The sequence below is a fragment of the Sander lucioperca genome, chromosome 4, assembly GCF_008315115.2.
Source record: "Sander lucioperca isolate FBNREF2018 chromosome 4, SLUC_FBN_1.2, whole genome shotgun sequence".
NCBI classification, from domain to species: domain Eukaryota; kingdom Metazoa; phylum Chordata; class Actinopteri; order Perciformes; family Percidae; genus Sander; species Sander lucioperca.
Window position 1 is genome coordinate 12,479,900 of NC_050176.1, and position 17,600 is coordinate 12,497,499.

Below are 17,600 nucleotides of genomic sequence, written 5' to 3' on the forward strand. Positions count from 1 at the left end.
CATATTGAATATTGAAATAGCAGCTTGTCTCTACTACTTACTGTCTGTTTTTAAATTTCAGTGGCTATTGCTCTTTGGCAGTGTCCTAGCTCTTCTCTTTTTTTAAGTATATTGTGCTCTACTCTCGTGAATTGAGGTGGTGTGTTGGTGTGTGAAGGGCAATCATATTACTCTGAAATATACAAAGCGTGCACACACACACACACACACACACACACACACACACACACACACACACACACACACACACACACACACACACACACACACACACACACACACACACACACACACACACACACACACAGAGAGAGTGAAGACACAGAGCATGCATACAAAATAAGTTGAAAAACTTCATTTGCACCCCTACTGTGCACACATCATAGGCTGGTCTAACTATCCAAAACATGCTTATAGGCCAAAAACAGGAACTCATGCGTGCCTACTCATGCAGGATCTCACACACACACACACACACAAACACACACACACACACACAAATGCAGTATCTCACACATAGATAGACACACACCTCAGCAATATGGCAAAGTTAGTCATTGTAAAGGTGCGGATTAGTCCCAGTTTCACAGAGTTGTTTTTATTTGCCATTTAGTATTGGAATATTTTTGCCAGTCAAAGACACTTAATTTCACAGTGCAACACAGTATGACAAACACTGACATTGGGGTCAAGACATATCAAACGGGTGAGGTTAAAAAAAAAAAAAAGTCCATACAAAAAAGAAAAGAAGGTCAAATAAAATAAAAAAGTGCAAAACCAACTTAACAGTCACTGAAGAAAATAGCATTAATTGAAATGGGTTTTTTGCGTTAATTGTGCGAATTTAAGTCCACTATAGAAACAAAAATTATCAGTAGCAGCAAAAAAAATAACAAAAATAACAAAATATGGACCATTTTGAAAACATTATAAAGATCACAATGACATTGCCAATCACTGTTTTACTTAAGATATCAATATGGCATCAAATGGATATCAGTACGAATGTAGACATAAACATAAACACACACACTCACTCCTTCGCACACACACAAACACTTGGTCACAGTTAACAGGTGCCAAGGACATTGCAGTGGGAGTCAAGTTTTAACTCGGTACCATATCAAAACAATACATATTTCACACACTGTTAACATAGAATGCCGAAGTGAGGATTTACAAACTGCACATGCACACGCATACACACACACACTCGCATTTACACACACAAAACCTCAAAGAGGACAACTGAGGATGTGATTTTTTTTTTTTCTTTCTACGATTTCCTCCCCTCTGGTGAGAAAACAAATGTTAGCCCTAATCCTCCCTTCCTAGAAGAACGGTTTCTGTGAAGCCACGAGGAAAGTCTCTCTCTCTCTCTCTCTCTCTCTCTCTCTCTCTGAATACGTGACAGGAATGTCTAATAGATGGATAGCTCTGTGAAGCAGCACTCTGGTCAAAGTGAAAGGTAGGAAACATAGATAGCGGATCGCAAGATTATACAGCTAAGTAGAATTCAGTGAGTACAGATGAAGTAATTCATATTGAATCCTATTCCCCGGAAAAGAAATATATCACCCAGAAAACGAACAGAGTTTAGACCCCTGTCTGTCTGTCCCTAACTACATGTAGGTCTCAAAAAGTCTGAATAATAGTGCCACCCACAGTCAGTTCCATGTACTGCATGTGCAGTGTGTGCAAGTGTAAATGTGTGCGAGTCTGTGTTGGTCTGTCTGTCGGTCAAGCTATCGGTTACTCTTGAGTTTAAGAATCCTATTCAAATCTCAACTGTCCCTGTCCTCCCAGTAATAACAGACCTTTCTGTCGCTCTTTTTCCCTGCCTTGTTACTGATTTCCCACCCTTTCTTTCCCTGAACGCTCTCTACTGGTCTCTCTCCCTGCCTCCCTCTTTCCCAACATGTCTATCCCTCCGTCTCTTCTTCATGTTCCTGTCTCTGTCCCTCTCTATCTGTCCCTACCAGTTAGTTTTTCTGTGTCGGGTCCCTGCCTAGTTAATCTAGAGGTGTCCCTCTGTCCCACCCTCCCACCCGCCCACCCTCCCTCTATGGACAAACACATAGGGCGTGGGGGCCGTCCGTCAGGGGGAGCGGCCAATAGCGTCCCTCTCCCTCCCCCCAGATCAGGGCAGTGCAATACACAGATGGATGAGTTTCCCATTCACCCTCCTCCTGCTGGCTCACCTAGGAGGACGGATAAAAGGGAGAACGGACACAATGAAGTTTAACTTTAGTATGACCATTTATGTACCTATGATTTTAGTTTAAATAATGATGTGTGTAGGATTACCTCTTGGGTGGGTGTAGAGTATCTAAACGCCATAGCAGGCTGCCAGTCTCTCCTTCAGCAGTGGAGGGAACTGCTCTGAGAACTGCTGCCAGTTCTCCTCCCCAACCTGTTCCTTAAAACCGTGCAGGATCTGCAGAAAGGGGCAGAAGGTGGGGGAAATTCATTTCAGGCACATCGTCAAGGCTACACACTTTTACAGCCAGGGCCAGGATTTGATCATTCCTTCTTCCATTATGTGATCCTTTAACAGTCTCCCTATCGGTTCCTTTTATTTTCCTTCAGTACTCCGCCTATGCTGCGTTCATAGACATCGGAAAAAAAAAAATTTCCGAGTGAAAACGAAACATACACAGACATAACATGTTTCAAATTATTCATAAATAGGCCTATGTATAAAAAAACAACACCTTATCCGTGTCCTTTCCTGTTCGTTGTCCTGCAGATAACACAAACAAACACCTGTCCATGTGCTGTTTCTATGCTCGTATAAGAAAACAGCAGCAAATCTTTTGTTATTGTGGCCTCCAGGTTTTCACACACCTGATGCTCTAGGCTGCGGCCAACCGTTGGTGGCAGTCATGCAACAAGTTGTTATGCCAAACGCCAATATAACAGAAGAAGAAGAAGAACACGCATCCCGACCATGTGAACGCTGGCAGTCGCAAAAACAACGTAATCACGGGGGCGGACCCTGTTATTCCCAGGTGGCATGAACGCAGCAATATTCTTGGGTTTTCTCCGGCCAAATCTTTACCGCTCCACTCAGCGAACAGAAGGAGTGGCTGAGAACGATGACGTTGAGGTCGTGCGCTAGTTTGAGTGGCGGCGGAGAAAGATGCGAGCGAAGCTATTCAGTCCGTTGTGGCAACGCTGGCAAATATCCAGAAGTTAAAGCCCGAGCAAGAACAATCTTGTTGGTGGCCATGATGTTGTGGCCCTTCTCCCCACGGGGTTCGGGAAAAGTTTGATTTTCCAGCACGCTGCGTTAGTGGTGAAGGAGTTAGCTAAGACTAACGCTAGCGATGCTAAGCCGACGTCACGACCAAACATTAGCGATTGGTTATGGCAGATCCAGAGTGGCTCTGGGCAGATCCAATAGTTTTAAACTTCAACAGAGTACCCGCCTTCAAGGAAGTTAACACTTGTTTTTTTGTTAATTGGACTAGTTGCAACTTTGTTATTAAATTTCGACCACTGAAGTATATCAACAATACATTAAAAGCTCTTTTTGCAGCCCTGTCTTGAAGACGGCGTCTGTGTAAAAATGAAGTTTAAAGACCTTTATCATTTTAGTCTATATTGTGCCTGATGGCCCATATTCTTTAAATCAGCAGTAATAGATTTTTCTTAAGTTATCTTTTAGGGGCAAACTTGAAAGACAACATCAAAATATTATCTCTCTTTGTCATGTCATATTACTTGTAGCCATTTGCACATTATTAATACAAACTATTGATCAGCAGAACTTTAGTATATTTAATGAATAGGAGTTTAATATAATTGCAACAAACTAAATCACACCCAGATAATCTGTGGCCACTGGCCAGGTAGTATTAGAGACAGAGAGAGAGAGAGAGATATAGATATAGAGAGAGTTATAGATATAGAGAGATAGACAGATACTGCTTTCTGAGTATCTGGATTTATAATGAAAGGTGTCTCTGTGCACCTTGCTTAAAAGGGATCAAAGTGCATACACAATGCACACAGAGCAGAAGGCAGGGGACAACTATGGCGCTTTTCCATTACATGGTACCTGCTCGACTCGCCTATACTCGCCTTTTTTGGTTTTCCATTACAAAAAAAAAGTACCTGGTACCTGCTAACAGGTACTTTTTTTAGTACCACCTCAGTCGAGGTTCCAAGCGAGCTGAGCCGATACCAAAAGGTGACGTGAAAGCGACAGACGGGGGTGTCCTGAACAAACCCGCCATTTTTAAATAGTTCAGCCAGCTGTGTTTTTTTTTTTTGCTGCCTCCAGCTTCATTTTAAACAAAATGTGTCTTCTGGCTGTGGCAACAACACGGCAGTTTACTGCGGCACCGCTTGTTTTACAGTTCTGCAGAGGCTCCAGGTAGAACTTTCGTCGTAGCCTACCTACACACACACATGCCGGCTCGACGCACATACCAGCACACAAGTATAAACATCAGGCCACTTTCATAGGCTACGGCGAAAGCTCTGCGTGGAGCCTCCACAGAACTGTAAAACAAGCTCAAGTGGCCTGATGTTTATACTTGTGCGCTGGTGTGTGCGTCGAGCCGGCACATAAGACGACCAGCCACGCTGAGGCGGTACTAAAATCTGCAATGGAAAACGGACGTGCAGTGTGTCGAGTTGAGGCGAGTCGAACAGGTACCATGTAATGGAAAAACGCCACTAGAGGTTTTCACGGGTCCACCTGAACCCTAAGACCCGGGACAAGACCCGACCTGGGACAGTACGGGTTCTGGTCCTTGGTTTATACAGTCAGTTGGGTCCGGGTCAGGTCCTGTTCTATTACCGCAGGTCCCGGGTCTGTTTAACATTAGGAGTGGATCCGAGAAGACCCGGCCGTGATCAGACAGCGCTGAGTGTGTGGGTTGAGCAGAGGTCAGACTCGGAGAGCACAAATGATAGACAGAGGAATTGTTGGGTCTGTAAATTATAGTGTAGTCTAGACCTACTACTCTGTAAAGTGTCCTGAGATAACTTCTGTTGATGATTTGACACTATCAATAAAACTGAAAGCAAATTAGCATTGCCCGTGGAAACGAGCAATCGTTATAGTTCAAAGGGCAAATAGTCGAAGGTATCTTTATTATTCTCGATGCAATAAAACTGCAAAGCTGATTCTAAACGAGTTGCATTTGTCATTTAAAAAAAACCAGCAGCACTATGGTGAGTGGTGGCGACCCACAAGAGTTAGAGGACCCGCCGGCCTCTTTAAGATCGCATGTTTGGGAAAACTTTGGTTTCCCAGTCAGTTACAGTAGTACAGGCGAGAGAGTGGTGGATAAGACTGCTGTTGTAGATTAGTGTAACGTTTCCAGCTTCTTCTTATTTTGTTTACAAGTTACAGATTGAGCCTGGAGATGATGTGGGGTACTTATTGTTTACATCTTACTTTACACACTTCAGGCTGTTGCAGCTAGCTCAGAGGAGAGACTGTATGACACTAGGTGGTACAGCCTGAGACATGCACAATAAAAAAAATTGCCTTCTGCATTTTTGTTTTGCTTTTCCCTCCATTGTACCGAACTCATACCGAACAGTGATGTCTGAACCAAGGTATGAACTGAACTGTGACTTCTGTGTACCGGTCCACCCCTAGCTCCAACCAAGCCAGAGCAGGCCTCATTATCACAGAGCAGCAGAAGAAGAATGAGTGTACACAGTACATTGTCCTTACTAGGTGAAAGTCCCTGTCTATTCAAACAGAAATAGTGTACCGATAAGTACCGTGAAATAGAACAGGCCACCAACTGATCACCAGGTTAATTTGGCCTACTATAGACGCACTCTGCTGTCAACACACTGGTTAAATACCTTAACAGGAATACTAAGTATTACAGAGGTTCTCGATTTGTGTAAATACACGCATCAGTGGATGTTGCATAAAATTTGCAGGCAGAGCATTTTGGCCTTTATGTGGTAAGCTCCTGAGGGGGAGCGTGTTCACTTCAAGTCTCTGTAGAACAAAACAGTGTCCTTGTTGCTGAGATGAACACACTCTGCTTGACCTGAGGTCTCTACACCTCACAGTGACTCACGCAGCAAAGGAAGAGGAGCGTGAAGAGTGTGATGATGTCATGGGGAATTAAAAACAGACTTTTGGATAGCACTGGTTGTGGAAAAACATTAACTTGTTCTTCGATATGACCTGGACTTTGTTTCTACCACTGATCGACACAATATTGCGCGTCGCCCCTCACCTTATAGAACATGTCTCTCAAATCGTCCTTAGGATTCACCCAGGAGGCCACTGCGTCACAGAAGAAGATGAAGTCCTGAGCAAACACAGAGGAAGAGGTGAGAAGGTTTCATCAAGCTCGACAACCCCTGTGGGTTTACAGCCAAATGCAGACTGTGAAAGCCATAACTTACTGCCTACGGTGTACAATGTCTCACCTGCACCACGCCTCCTGGGTTCACACCGATCATCATGCAAATCCCACGGAAGGCAGAGTCTTTTTCCTCGTTGTCTCTGATGTTCCGCAGAGACGTACACCTGCAGCACGCAATTATTATTAACCAATCAGAAGCTGTTAAAGCTGATGATGCTGTCACTACTAAGAATTCAACTCTCTTATCTCGTCTACGAGAGAACAGTAATGAAATGAGAACAAGTAGGCTGAAACCAATTTCAAAAAGTAAAACGGTAACAGCCTGTCATCATCTTACTGACATTTGTCTTTTTACTAAGCTTGAGACAACTGAAAGACTTCAGTGTCTTATTCTGACTGCTTGCGGATTCCAATCATTTTAAGAATTTGTTTAAAGAATGTCAACACTGCAGCCCTTGTAATGCTGTGATTGCAGCAGTGTGATCACACAAAAAAAGCGAGGTGGCAAAATGAGAAAAAATAAGAATAGAAATAAATGTGTGATAGGGATAAAAATACTGAGTCAAGAAGAGAGAATGGAAATAATCTCTCAAAATAAAGAGATTAAACAGTCTCTCACCAGGGCCGGATAAACTGCGGCAGCATGGGCGCGACCTCCTGAGGACACACGTAGCCCAGTCGCCCGATGGTGATTGCTGGAGGAGGAGAGAGAGGAGTCAGTACTGCTTTTAGAAGCGTGTGTGTGTACTATCATGACACTAAGGCTACGTTCACAACGCAAGTCTTAATGCTTAATTCTGATTTTTTTTTTTGCTCAGATCCGATTTTCAGTTTGGCTGTTCACATTACCTTTTAAAATGTGGCCTATATCAGATTCCAGTGTGAACTTTTTGCGGTTTCGAACTGACCCGGATGCGTAAAAGAACAATAACAATGACATCAGACGCAGCACGCTGTTGCTGTTGCACTAAAGTTAGGGAGGTTATGGAGGAAGTAAGCATTTTCGCTTTTATTTTAAAATGTTTGTGTAATGGCAGCCGTAATATTAATGAGAAGATGCTGAGGAGGAGAAGAATGAAGAGAAAGAGAGCCAAATTGGCTATTTTGGCCTTTTGTGGGGTTATGGCTGCAAATTCACTACAGATGTCTGTGTGGATGCAGAGACGAAGCCAGGAGTGGTGGGACTGCTTTGTGAATAGCTTCACAGAGACGCAGTTTAACTCCCACCGGCGCATAATTGTGACAAATGTCAATGTAGATTGACGTAAAAGTCGCATCAAATCCGCCTTGGTTGTTCACACTGTGGCCGCATTGAAAAAAAAAAAAAAAAAAAAAAAAAAAAAATCAGACCTGGGTCAGATTCAGGACCACATATGAAAGTGGTATAAATCTGATTTGAAAAAAAATCTGATCTGGGCCAGATTTGAGTGTTCACACTACTTCTGACCTGGTCACTTGACCCCCAAAAAGAAAAATCAGATTTGGGCCACTTTTGCCTGCAGTCTGAACGTAGCCTAACTGCACTCGCTTCACTTCGCTGCTCTGATTTTTAGTTGTCAGTCCTAACACATAACTATAAAATCTGTCTGTTCTCTTTGAAAAACAAGTATTAAAAACATCTGTGCATGCATGTACCGGTGTTCTCCAGCAGGGTCTTGGGGGTGTTGGGGCGATTAATAATCTCAACCAGCTGGTTCAGAACCATAGCGATGTACGGCTGCATCTCCACTCCTGTTAAGAGACACACATCAATACACTGCATCTCATATGTAACCGCACATGCACTTAACAGTATCACATAGAAAAAATATTTACTCCAACTTACCCATCTGCATACAGATCTCTCCTATGGCCCAGGTAGCATTGTTGCAGACAGAGATGAACTCCGGGTTCAGATTTGTCCCGAGGATTGGCATGAATTCAGCTGCAGGACACGCACACATGAAGAAAAAAACAATTATCTTCACAAACAAAACAAAAAAAGAGGATGATGGAACATTATGTATGCGGCTGAGTGAGAGGGAGTGAGATAATTACCAATACAAGGTTTAACATGAGGGAAGCAAGCCTTGGTCAAGTCACCCAGTAGAGCAAATGAACTCTGTCTTACTTCAGGCATCGTATCCTGGGACAGAAGCGACAGAGAGACAAAGACAAATGTGAACACACACCGTTAACAGAGTGGAAGAATTTTCCAGTGACACCTGACCGACAGGATATTGACCTGGGCTTAAAATTTCAAAATCTCAAATGTATTCATGTTTCCACCATATAAACCGATTCCACCGATTTTTACGGCCATTTCAAATGATGTACTGCATCGGTTTCTGACTTTGTCTTCACTCAGCAAAACTAGTTTTTCGTGTTTGAAGCAAGGAAAGCGAGGGAGACGGCCCATTAAAATTCTGTTTAGCTCCCTTCTGTAATCACAAATACTGCATATTCAATACAGCCAAATTCACAATATAGTTGTTCTCGTTAGGGTTGTCACTGTATTGATTTTTTTTCGTACCGCACAGCGAGGAGCCCCGGGCACTGGTGGCACGGAGGGAGAGCAGGCGCCGCTCATCTGATAAATACAACACAGTGTGGGGAATGAACAGCTCCGTGAGGAGGAAGGGAAATTCTGGACCCTCCACTCCACTCACATGCATTCGGCAGGCACAGACAGATAGCTACTGAACACGGTTTATTGACAGTAGCACGCTTGCAAAAAAAAAAAAAAAAAATAATCCAGTGGTGACGCGGTGATACGTTTGACTCTGTGGTGGCCGTGACAATCTTGTGAGTCACTTTTGACAAAAGCATCCATATGCGCCATATGAATATAATGACTCAACTTATTGGGGAAAAAAAAATCATTAAAAAGGTCAAATCAGACACACACGGGCTCTCCTCACCTGCATGCACTGGAAAAGCAGCGTCATGATGTTACTGCGGGCCACAAGCGTGTCCACGTGCCCCCCCAGTCCCTCAGCTAAGCCACTTAAAAGATCCAATGCCACGATCATGAAGTCCTTGTCGGGTGCTTCGTACTGGTCTGGCTGCTGACTGTACATCTGTGACACACAAAGAATAGAAGGGAAGGTGGAGAGAAACGGTCAGAAATGGGAACAATGGGATAAAGTGTCATTGTCATTATGTAAAGTAGCAAAAAAACATAAATTGCCTCTGCAAAGTCCATGTGCATGTGAGTGGGGCTCACCATGGCTTGAGCCAGTGTCTTCTGGACCAGGGTGACACAGCGCTGGTAGACAGGCTCGCAGTAGGGGAGGAAGCCGCTCTGCAGCGCCGTGGCAACAGATGACAGACACTCAAGCAGAGGGAAGAGATCTTTGTCTTCGTCCTTTAGCTCGTTCCACTTGGCTATCAGCGGAGGCATCAGCTTCTCTATGTACTCCTAAAACACAAGTGTGTGATTTTGGCCTGTCATTCATTTGTTCTGTTAACACCTTTTTTTTTTTTACATGTTACACACAAAACAAGGCTGTGTAAATGTGTGCATTTGGTACTCACAGGCTGGTTGAGATGGTGTCCCACAGAGTCTGCCAGTGTTCCTATAGCATCATAGAGGATGAGCAGGTTCTTGTGCTGGTACTTCCCAAAAGCAAAAACCAGCGTGTCCAGGATGAAGCTCAGGTAAGGCACCAGCTCTGTACACGCCTCCTCCTCCAGGGTGGCAAACGCGCTGTAGGAAAGGCGAGATGGGTTCAACTAAATGTATAAGCGAAAAGTGAGAAAACACAGGAGAGTCAACATATTGGAAAACTTAAGAGCTGTACCTGCATGCTGCTTCCTGTACCCTCTTATTGCCATCCAGGATGCGTTTGAGCAGCTCAGTCATGAGGGGTTTGAGGTGAGCGTCAGGGGGCTGGCTGACCACCCAGTGGGCGTAGCGGCTGAGGGTCCAGCAGGCGATGGAGCGGACCAGGGCCTTCTTGTCGCACAAACACTGGATGAGGTGGGGGATGAGCTCAGGCAAGTAAGGTACCATGCCTTGCATGCAACCTGGAAGGACAAACGGTTTTATACACCAGCAGCTGGTTAGCTTAACATAGCACAAATACTGGAAACTGGGGGAACAACTAGCCTGGCTTTGTCCGAAGGTAACTAAATCCACCTAACGGCATCTATAAAGCTCACTAATTAACATTTTACATCTGGTTTGTTTAATCCACACAAAAAAATGAAAAAAAAAAACACAAATCCCAGTTTTACAACGGGGATGTGTGTTGGACTGTTTTGTTGGTGGGGACCAGTAAGTTCCTGGTGTCTCCGCTGGTTGCCAGGCAACTGGTTCCTTGATACAATTATTAATCAGTGAGCTTTGACTATGATATACTGCATTTCAAGTCTGTGCCGCATCTCACCCTCAGCGATAGCTCCCAGCACTAGGATGCCAGACTCCTTAATGACCCAGTCAGGGTGGAACAGTAGTCCTTTGAGCAGGGGCAGGAGATGGGGAAGCAACTCCTCACGAAACACGTTGGCAAGAACGTCCAGAGCCGCGGCCGAACACTTCCCTGGAGGGGGAAAGCACCATCAGCATTAGATAACTTTGAAACTGTAATAACGCTCTGTAGAATCACTGGCACAACACAGCATAAGAGAATCCAACTACAGACATAGTGAGACAAATTGTGGGTAACACAGATAGTAAAAAAAAAAAATGTTTCTAATCTCTTACCTGCTGAGAGAATATTTTAAAATCAGTCACAAGAAATATGTAACGTACCCATTATCATTGTTACTTGATGTACATTTCAATTTAAAACACACATGGATGTATACAAAAAAATACATCCATGCATGAATATATGCACTGCAAAAAAAAAAAAAAAAAAATCAGGTCGAAGTAGCATGTTATGGTTGAAAAAAAAAAAAAAACACACTAACCTTTAAATATTAAACCCTTGCTCAAAAAAGTGGTTAAAAGTTTAAGAATGCACTTAAAGAGCAAGAACTGCCACATGGTCACCAGAGAGGATTACTAAAGCTGCGTGTCTGTAACTTACGTAGGTTCCAGTCAGACAGTGTGTCATCATCGTCGTCCTCGTCTTCGTCGATGTCCTCCCCCTCCTCGCCCTCCCCTCCTTCATGCTGCAGAGTGACGGTGCGGGACTTGTGGAAGCGAGGTTTGATGTCTTGCTCGCTGTCAGGAACTGCCTCATCCTCTTCAACGTCACCCTGGAGGACAACAGAGAGAAAGGTGAATGAATGCAGAATGGACACAGGTTAAAAAAAAAAAAAAAAAAAAAGAAGACGAGAAGTATGAGCATCTGATTTATCCAGAGGTGGCTCACCTTTAGAAGAATAATGTCAATCTCAGAGTATTTCATCCCATTCACCAGGATAGGGATCAGCCTGTAAAAAAAGAGACAGACAGCCACATTACTATTCCGATGAAATTCATACAACACATGATTTTGAATTCCTTGTCTTCAACTTAACCCTGTCCAACGACTTGTTGGCATGTGTGAGCACTTACTGGACCAAGTGCCCAGACAGGGCCTCTTTGCAAATGGGCTGTTCAGCCAGAGTCAGCCAGAACTCACAGGCCTCCAGAGCCACGTTCTCATCTGGGTCCTGGGTCCTCTGCAGCATGTACTGGTGACAGACAACAAGAGGTGATGAGGAGGAGGAAGAAGGGAAAGCCATTCATTATCTGTTTAAAGTGGAGTGTAAGATCAAGTCCCACACTCACCTGGATAATGCTGTGCATGTGTGGGATGAGGCGGTCAATGCGGACTTCCAGCAGCATGACCAGAGCCCTGCACACGTTCTTCCGCACTTCACTGTCCTCGTCACCGGCCAGTGCAAATAAACTCTGGATACAAAAGAGACAAGGGGAGAAAGAGGGTGGGTGGCAGAGAGTGAAGGGAAAGATCGGCAGGGCCAACCAACAAATGTTGGGGGAAGACAAAACATTGAGTGGGAAAGAGTTAACAGAAGTAACTTCCAAACATGCACTTTGATCTGTTATGCTTTGCCACATTTAAATCTTGACAGTGTTAGAGAAGGACCTGAACAGGGTTTCAGGGTCTCCCCCCCCCACCCCCTACCATGTTGTCACAGCCACTGATGATACAAGTCTAGCTGCTAAATACCAACTAACTTCAATACTAAACTAACTCTCTAAACAGACTCTATTGGGTAAAATGTGTGTCCATCTGATTAGATGACACTAGAAAACAATGCTTCCAGTGCTGCACCTTGATCCCAGAGATTGTTTTGAAGCCGCATAATTGACCCTGAAGAGAGATTTGTGTAAACTGCACGAGCTACGGTACATTTGTAAAAAATGGCTGGGATAATATCCAAAATTAGATGACTGTTTTTCTTATGCACCATTAAGGAGATAAAACAATAGTTCAACAGCATGTTGCAGTAAACAATTTCTCCTTTTTTACATTAGACAACTTCATGCATTGCCCCAAGTAGTAGATGCCAAATATCTTAGGAATGCAGCCTAAAAAGCAGCATACAGTTAAATGGAACAATAGAACTTAACCACAGCAGAGACCCGCATTTGAAAGTAAAAACACATAACTTTAACAGATGCATTGTAACATATTCAATCTCTGACAGTAGCCAAAGGTGAGGGAGTGAGGTTTGAAAACAATGGAATTTCAAACCAAAACATAATACTGTAGCGCTCACCTCAATGAAGGTGTCAATGTTATCCATCAGAGCCTGAGCTCGACCAATGATGAACTGGTTTACACACGCTATAGCATGGGACCTGAGAGAGAGAGAGAGAGAGAGACAAACAGATGAGATCGATGATGATGATTCTAACAGGGAGAGTGAAAGTGGAAGGTCTGAGGCAGAGAGACAAAGTGCCAGTAGAGGCAGAGTCAGGAAGCAAAAGACTGGTGTTTCACTGACCTGATCTTGGGGCTGCAGTGCTTAAAAAACTGTAGGAATTTGGGGATCATGATGTTGAGAGGTCTGTTCAGAGCATCGCTATCCAACAACTCTGATGAATCCTCGCAGATCTTCTGCAATGCTCCAAAAGAACCCTGAAAGGTGGAGGAAATCATAAAGAAAAAATGTTACAGACAAAAGAAACAGATATAAATCTGACTATCGCATTAACATAACAGAGCTATTAGTGCGTGCAGGCAGGTGAGCCTGACCTCGCAGGTGTTATAGTCGTCGGAGTTGAGCAGATTACAAAGCTGAGGCAACAGTTCCGGCCAGGTCTGCAACTCTCCTTTAGAGGCAATGGTCGTGATCAGGATGCCTTTATGATAGATAATAGAAAAGGTTATACAAGGATAAAGCAGGCTTTGAAATAAGTAACTAACAACTTAAACTTCCAATCCCATTCAAAACATTTTGAAAATGCAGCGCTTGCTCCCACACAGCCACATTACCTGCAAAAACCCAACCACCTACATAGTAGTCTGACTCACACTTTTTTCACTCAAACACCCACCGATCGTAGCTCTGATAAGCGGTGAAGGATCTCCGATGTTGTTGAGGCATTCTCGTTTGATGAAGTCAGCCACAGTGGGAGGGAAGTTCTGGTAGTGAGCCTTAACATTGTTCTTCAGTATGAGACCGCTCAGAGAGCGAGTGGGCTCGTCTTGAGAGGGAAGGCAGCAGCAGAGAGTAAGAGCATAAAGACATTTTTTTTTATTTTTTTTTTTTAAATGGGAAAGAGGTTATGTACAGATTACAAGCAAGGTCATTCAGTAAATGACTCCTATTCTATTGTTAGAATCTTTATATTTGACGTGCATACATACCCTCAGATTTGAGGCTTGTGAGGACAAAGATGAGATAGTTGTTGAAATCTGGAAACTGATTAAGTTGCTCCAGTTTCTGCAGGGTCTGTTAAGGAGTTCAACCATCCGCACACACATAGCAAAAGCTCACACACCCTTGCATACCTTGTGGTCGTGTTTGACATTTGGGCAGCATGGACTAATACACAATCAATCACACCAGTTCATGTGATGCAAGCTGCGGCATGACACACTCAGTCAGTTTTTATTATCACCCACTTTTACACAAAAGCTCTCATGCATAAAGCTTAATCTCACACCTTTTCTCTCTCACACACACACACACACACACACACACACACACACACAAGGATACTTCTTGCACAGCTCTCTGTGTTGCTGTGTCTGGGGACTGGGAGTCCTTGAGTAGCTGAAGCACTTGCTGCAGACCCTGTTCATCTGGCTGCCACTCCATCCTACAAGAGACACATTACCTGTTTATGAAGCATGTACTACATTGGTTCTTACCACCTGGCCCCACCTGTGACCTCAGCACTCCGTGCGTTACTACTCAAATCACGTACAAGTAACGTAAACTACGCAGTAAGGATTACAAAACAACCAGTATGTGATAGCTGCCTTTACCAATAGCAACAACTTGTCAAATACTAGCGTAACCTGTTAACCTCTCAATCTTAATTTTAGAGAAAACACTACATTAATTCTAAATAATTATCTGCAATGTTACCGTTAGCATTGCCGTCACAGTGTTAATGAACATTTTCCGTTTCTGGGTACATGAAATCTGAAAGTACCCCATACGCAGTCGTCAATTAGTTAGTAAGTAACAGTTGCATTAATACGTAACCACACCAACTATCAATCACGATCTGAACAGCCTTTTCCACATGAGGCCCAGACGGCACAGACGCTAATGTCTGGCTCATTCAGCTAGCAAGCTAGCTTGGTTAGCGTCGCTATGATACTTCACACGTACCAGATTCACACAGAAAACAGTTGCAGAACGCTATCTTACGTTAACTATCAGGACATCACATTGCGCTGTCAAAGTAGTGCTTGCAATCAAAGCAACAAATAATGCGCAAACGGAGCGCATTATTATTCATAACAGTCGCATTTCAACCCAGCTACCAGTAGCATGGCTAGCTAGCATCATCTTAAAAGTACCGCGAAAGATTTTACCTGGTCACTCCGATGTGGTAGATCTATATTTCTATAGATTATAGTGCAGTTACGCTGTGACGGCTAACATTAAATACAGTATGACTGCGATCTGTGCAGCTAAATACAAACTCTCTGTGGATATGTGTGGTTGCTACGTTAGCTGGTATGTGACAGAGATTGCATGCCTTGCATTCAAGCCGGGTGATCAGTTTGATCATGTTCGGCTTCCGTACTGGACAACTGTCTAGCAAAATAATCGTAGAGAGTGACTACTGAGTTTGCCGTTTTTTAGACAGTCTGTACACAGTATGTATCAGTGTTTGCTGTTGTCTTAAAAAAAATAAGTGCATTAATTAAGATGCATTACATATTTCAATTATGTGAACAGACATGTTATGAATTGTTTTGTGTTGTGTTTCGTTTCTGACCACCAGATGGTGTCAACTCCAAATTCCTACATCATTTAACTACTGTGTAAAATGTATCTGTATGAACTACAGGGCGTAGACAACATTACGAACACCAGTGGAAGCTAACAACAATTACTACCATTGTATGAACCTTGTTATGGTCACTCATTTTAGATGATAAGTCTCAACATGATGTGTTAATTAATCTCTGATAGGAGGATAAGCAAATTCCCATTCGCACACTGAAATAAACAACCAAAGTCCAACATTATAGGCTCCACAGAAGCAGTTTGTTGCAGGTCTATTATATTGGATTTAAGTGCTGTGTAAATATGTGTCACATTTGATGTCTAACCCCTGTAAAATCACAGGAAGCAGCTATATTCACTATGCACTGTAAATATGAGGCCACTCTGTGTAGTCACCACCACTTCCTTTCATTTCGAAATCCTTGTCAAAACTATATTCCTGAAACAAGGCTTTAGCAAAGTGGAAGTGTTCTAACAGCATTAAATATTTTAGTAGGCTATCTCAGTCTTTTGAAAGAGGAACAGAGACGTTCATATCAACTACACACAATTTTAATAAACATACAGTAGGTCTATGTCAATATGTGATAATTGCAGTAAACAAATTTTGAGTACACATTCACATTCCTGTATCAACAGTCAACACATGGACAGTGAGTTGGATGGGATGTGAAATTTTAAGAAGTCTGAAGAAATAATGGAATCACATGAGTAGAGCTCTGCATTAGTGACAAGACAGAACGTATATTTAGGAAACAAGGTTCAGCACAGAGAGCTGATTTCACTCTTGCTACAGCCCCACTTGCAGCAGGCGTTGGACAGTCCAACTACTACATCCCGTCCTTTCCTATCTGCACTCCGTAGAGCCTCCAGCACCTCCTCTGAGATTGGTGAGCGAGCTGAGCGGCTGAATCCAGCAGCCACAGATGCCTCATTTATTGTTTGATCTCTCCATACTTTGGACTCTGCAGGATCCTGCTCGTCGACAAGTTGAGGGATGGGATTTGTGTTCCATGGGTCAAAGGCCTCTTCTCCAATAAGAGCTGATAAAAAAGCAAGGATACAGCTCTTAATATTACTTGTTTAACCATATAACACAGGGCACATCATACAAAAATAAACTTGTATCCATAGTCTCTCTCTTACCTGAGTCTCCTATGCTTCTCCTCCAGCGAGAACCACCACAGGTAAAGATGACAGCTCGTATGAACTCTCTTCCACACAGTTTCACCCCATAGAAAGAGGGATGGCCGTCATTGGACCGCACCTTGTCTACCAGTGCCACCAACAAGCCCAGGGTCAAGAGTGCTGCCTTCCACATGGTGAGAATGAAAAGATGTCTCAGGGGTCTCTGATGCTGCTTGAGGTGTCTATGTGGTTTGTGTTTCTTTCGGGGCAGCATCTTTTATAGGCCTCAGCATCTCAGAGAAGGACCTCAACTCACCTCCACTCTTCGTCATGCCCAGAGATAAGACTGGAGACCTTTAGGAGCAACAATGCACATAGAGGAAAAAGAAAGTTGTGATAAAGTAGCAAATGATGCCAGAGGTGATGTCAACAGAGTTTGTGGCTATCTAATCCCCTGTGACCTTTTCCTGGCCTTTCTGTCCCTAACATCATTTGTGTTGTGCTGTACGTCACCACACAATCTCTCCGTCTTGCTATCTGCTCTGCCGTGCATGGATGGAGATCACTATCCATGCACCTCAAAGATAACTAGGGTGCCATACATTGAGTGTTCACTGTGTCAAAGTACACATATACACACTACAGAGATATATTTCAGGGGCCAACTGGTGATAGGCCTACATACAATGACTCAAATCAATTGTCAACTTCTAAATGTTGTACAATATTAATTATTTATACAAGCCTATAGAGGGGGTAGAG

At 43.4% G+C, this 17,600-nt stretch overlaps 2 protein-coding genes across 5 annotated transcripts; both read right to left on the reverse strand.

The window, feature by feature from the left end:
• Nucleotides 1-576: 576 nt before the first annotated feature.
• Nucleotides 577-15,511, reverse strand: LOC116042573 (transportin-2). 4 transcript variants are annotated; one of them, XM_031288806.2, is made up of 24 exons: nucleotides 15,290-15,511; nucleotides 14,463-14,562; nucleotides 14,108-14,183; nucleotides 13,795-13,944; nucleotides 13,493-13,599; nucleotides 13,242-13,375; nucleotides 13,014-13,095; nucleotides 12,058-12,180; nucleotides 11,842-11,960; nucleotides 11,657-11,717; nucleotides 11,369-11,540; nucleotides 10,724-10,876; nucleotides 10,136-10,361; nucleotides 9,870-10,041; nucleotides 9,559-9,753; nucleotides 9,254-9,412; nucleotides 8,391-8,478; nucleotides 8,179-8,277; nucleotides 7,989-8,084; nucleotides 6,973-7,048; nucleotides 6,418-6,517; nucleotides 6,222-6,296; nucleotides 2,308-2,437; nucleotides 577-2,201 (listed from the first exon to the last, which is right to left on the reverse strand). In XM_031288806.2, the coding sequence occupies exons 2-23, from the start codon at nucleotides 14,559-14,561 to the stop codon at nucleotides 2,330-2,332; spliced, it is 2,670 nt and encodes an 889-aa protein (XP_031144666.1). In that variant the 5' UTR covers nucleotide 14,562; nucleotides 15,290-15,511; the 3' UTR covers nucleotides 577-2,201; nucleotides 2,308-2,329. The 4 variants fall into 4 exon arrangements, with proteins under 4 accessions (XP_031144666.1, XP_031144665.1, XP_031144664.1 ...); XM_031288805.2 differs by having other exon boundaries at nucleotides 8,391-8,484; XM_031288804.2 differs by having other exon boundaries at nucleotides 9,523-9,753.
• A 727-nt stretch (nucleotides 15,512-16,238) lies between these two features.
• On the reverse strand, nucleotides 16,239-17,199 carry rln3b (relaxin 3b). Its single transcript, XM_031288828.2, has 2 exons — nucleotides 16,857-17,199; nucleotides 16,239-16,753 (listed from the first exon to the last, which is right to left on the reverse strand). Exons 1-2 carry the CDS (start codon nucleotides 17,110-17,112, stop codon nucleotides 16,473-16,475), a joined length of 537 nt encoding a protein of 178 aa, XP_031144688.1. The 5' UTR covers nucleotides 17,113-17,199; the 3' UTR covers nucleotides 16,239-16,472.
• Nucleotides 17,200-17,600: the final 401 nt, after the last annotated feature.

Excerpts from the sequence above, each read along its gene's own strand:
- LOC116042573 (XM_031288803.2), bottom strand. The coding sequence starts at position 14,561 with ATGGAGTGGCAGCCAGATGAACAGGGTCTGCAGCAAGTGCTTCAGCTA. Across the intron at positions 11,961-12,057 it reads ACATGCACAGCATTATCCAG|TACATGCTGCAGAGGACCCA; the intron begins GTGAGTGTGGGA and ends GTCTGTCACCAG. Across the intron at positions 10,362-10,723 it reads GCTGGGAGCTATCGCTGAGG|GTTGCATGCAAGGCATGGTA; the intron begins GTGAGATGCGGC and ends TTGTCCTTCCAG.
- rln3b (XM_031288828.2), bottom strand. The coding sequence starts at position 17,112 with ATGCTGCCCCGAAAGAAACACAAACCACATAGACACCTCAAGCAGCAT. Across the intron at positions 16,754-16,856 it reads GAGAAGCATAGGAGACTCAG|CTCTTATTGGAGAAGAGGCC; the intron begins GTAAGAGAGAGA and ends CTTTTTTATCAG.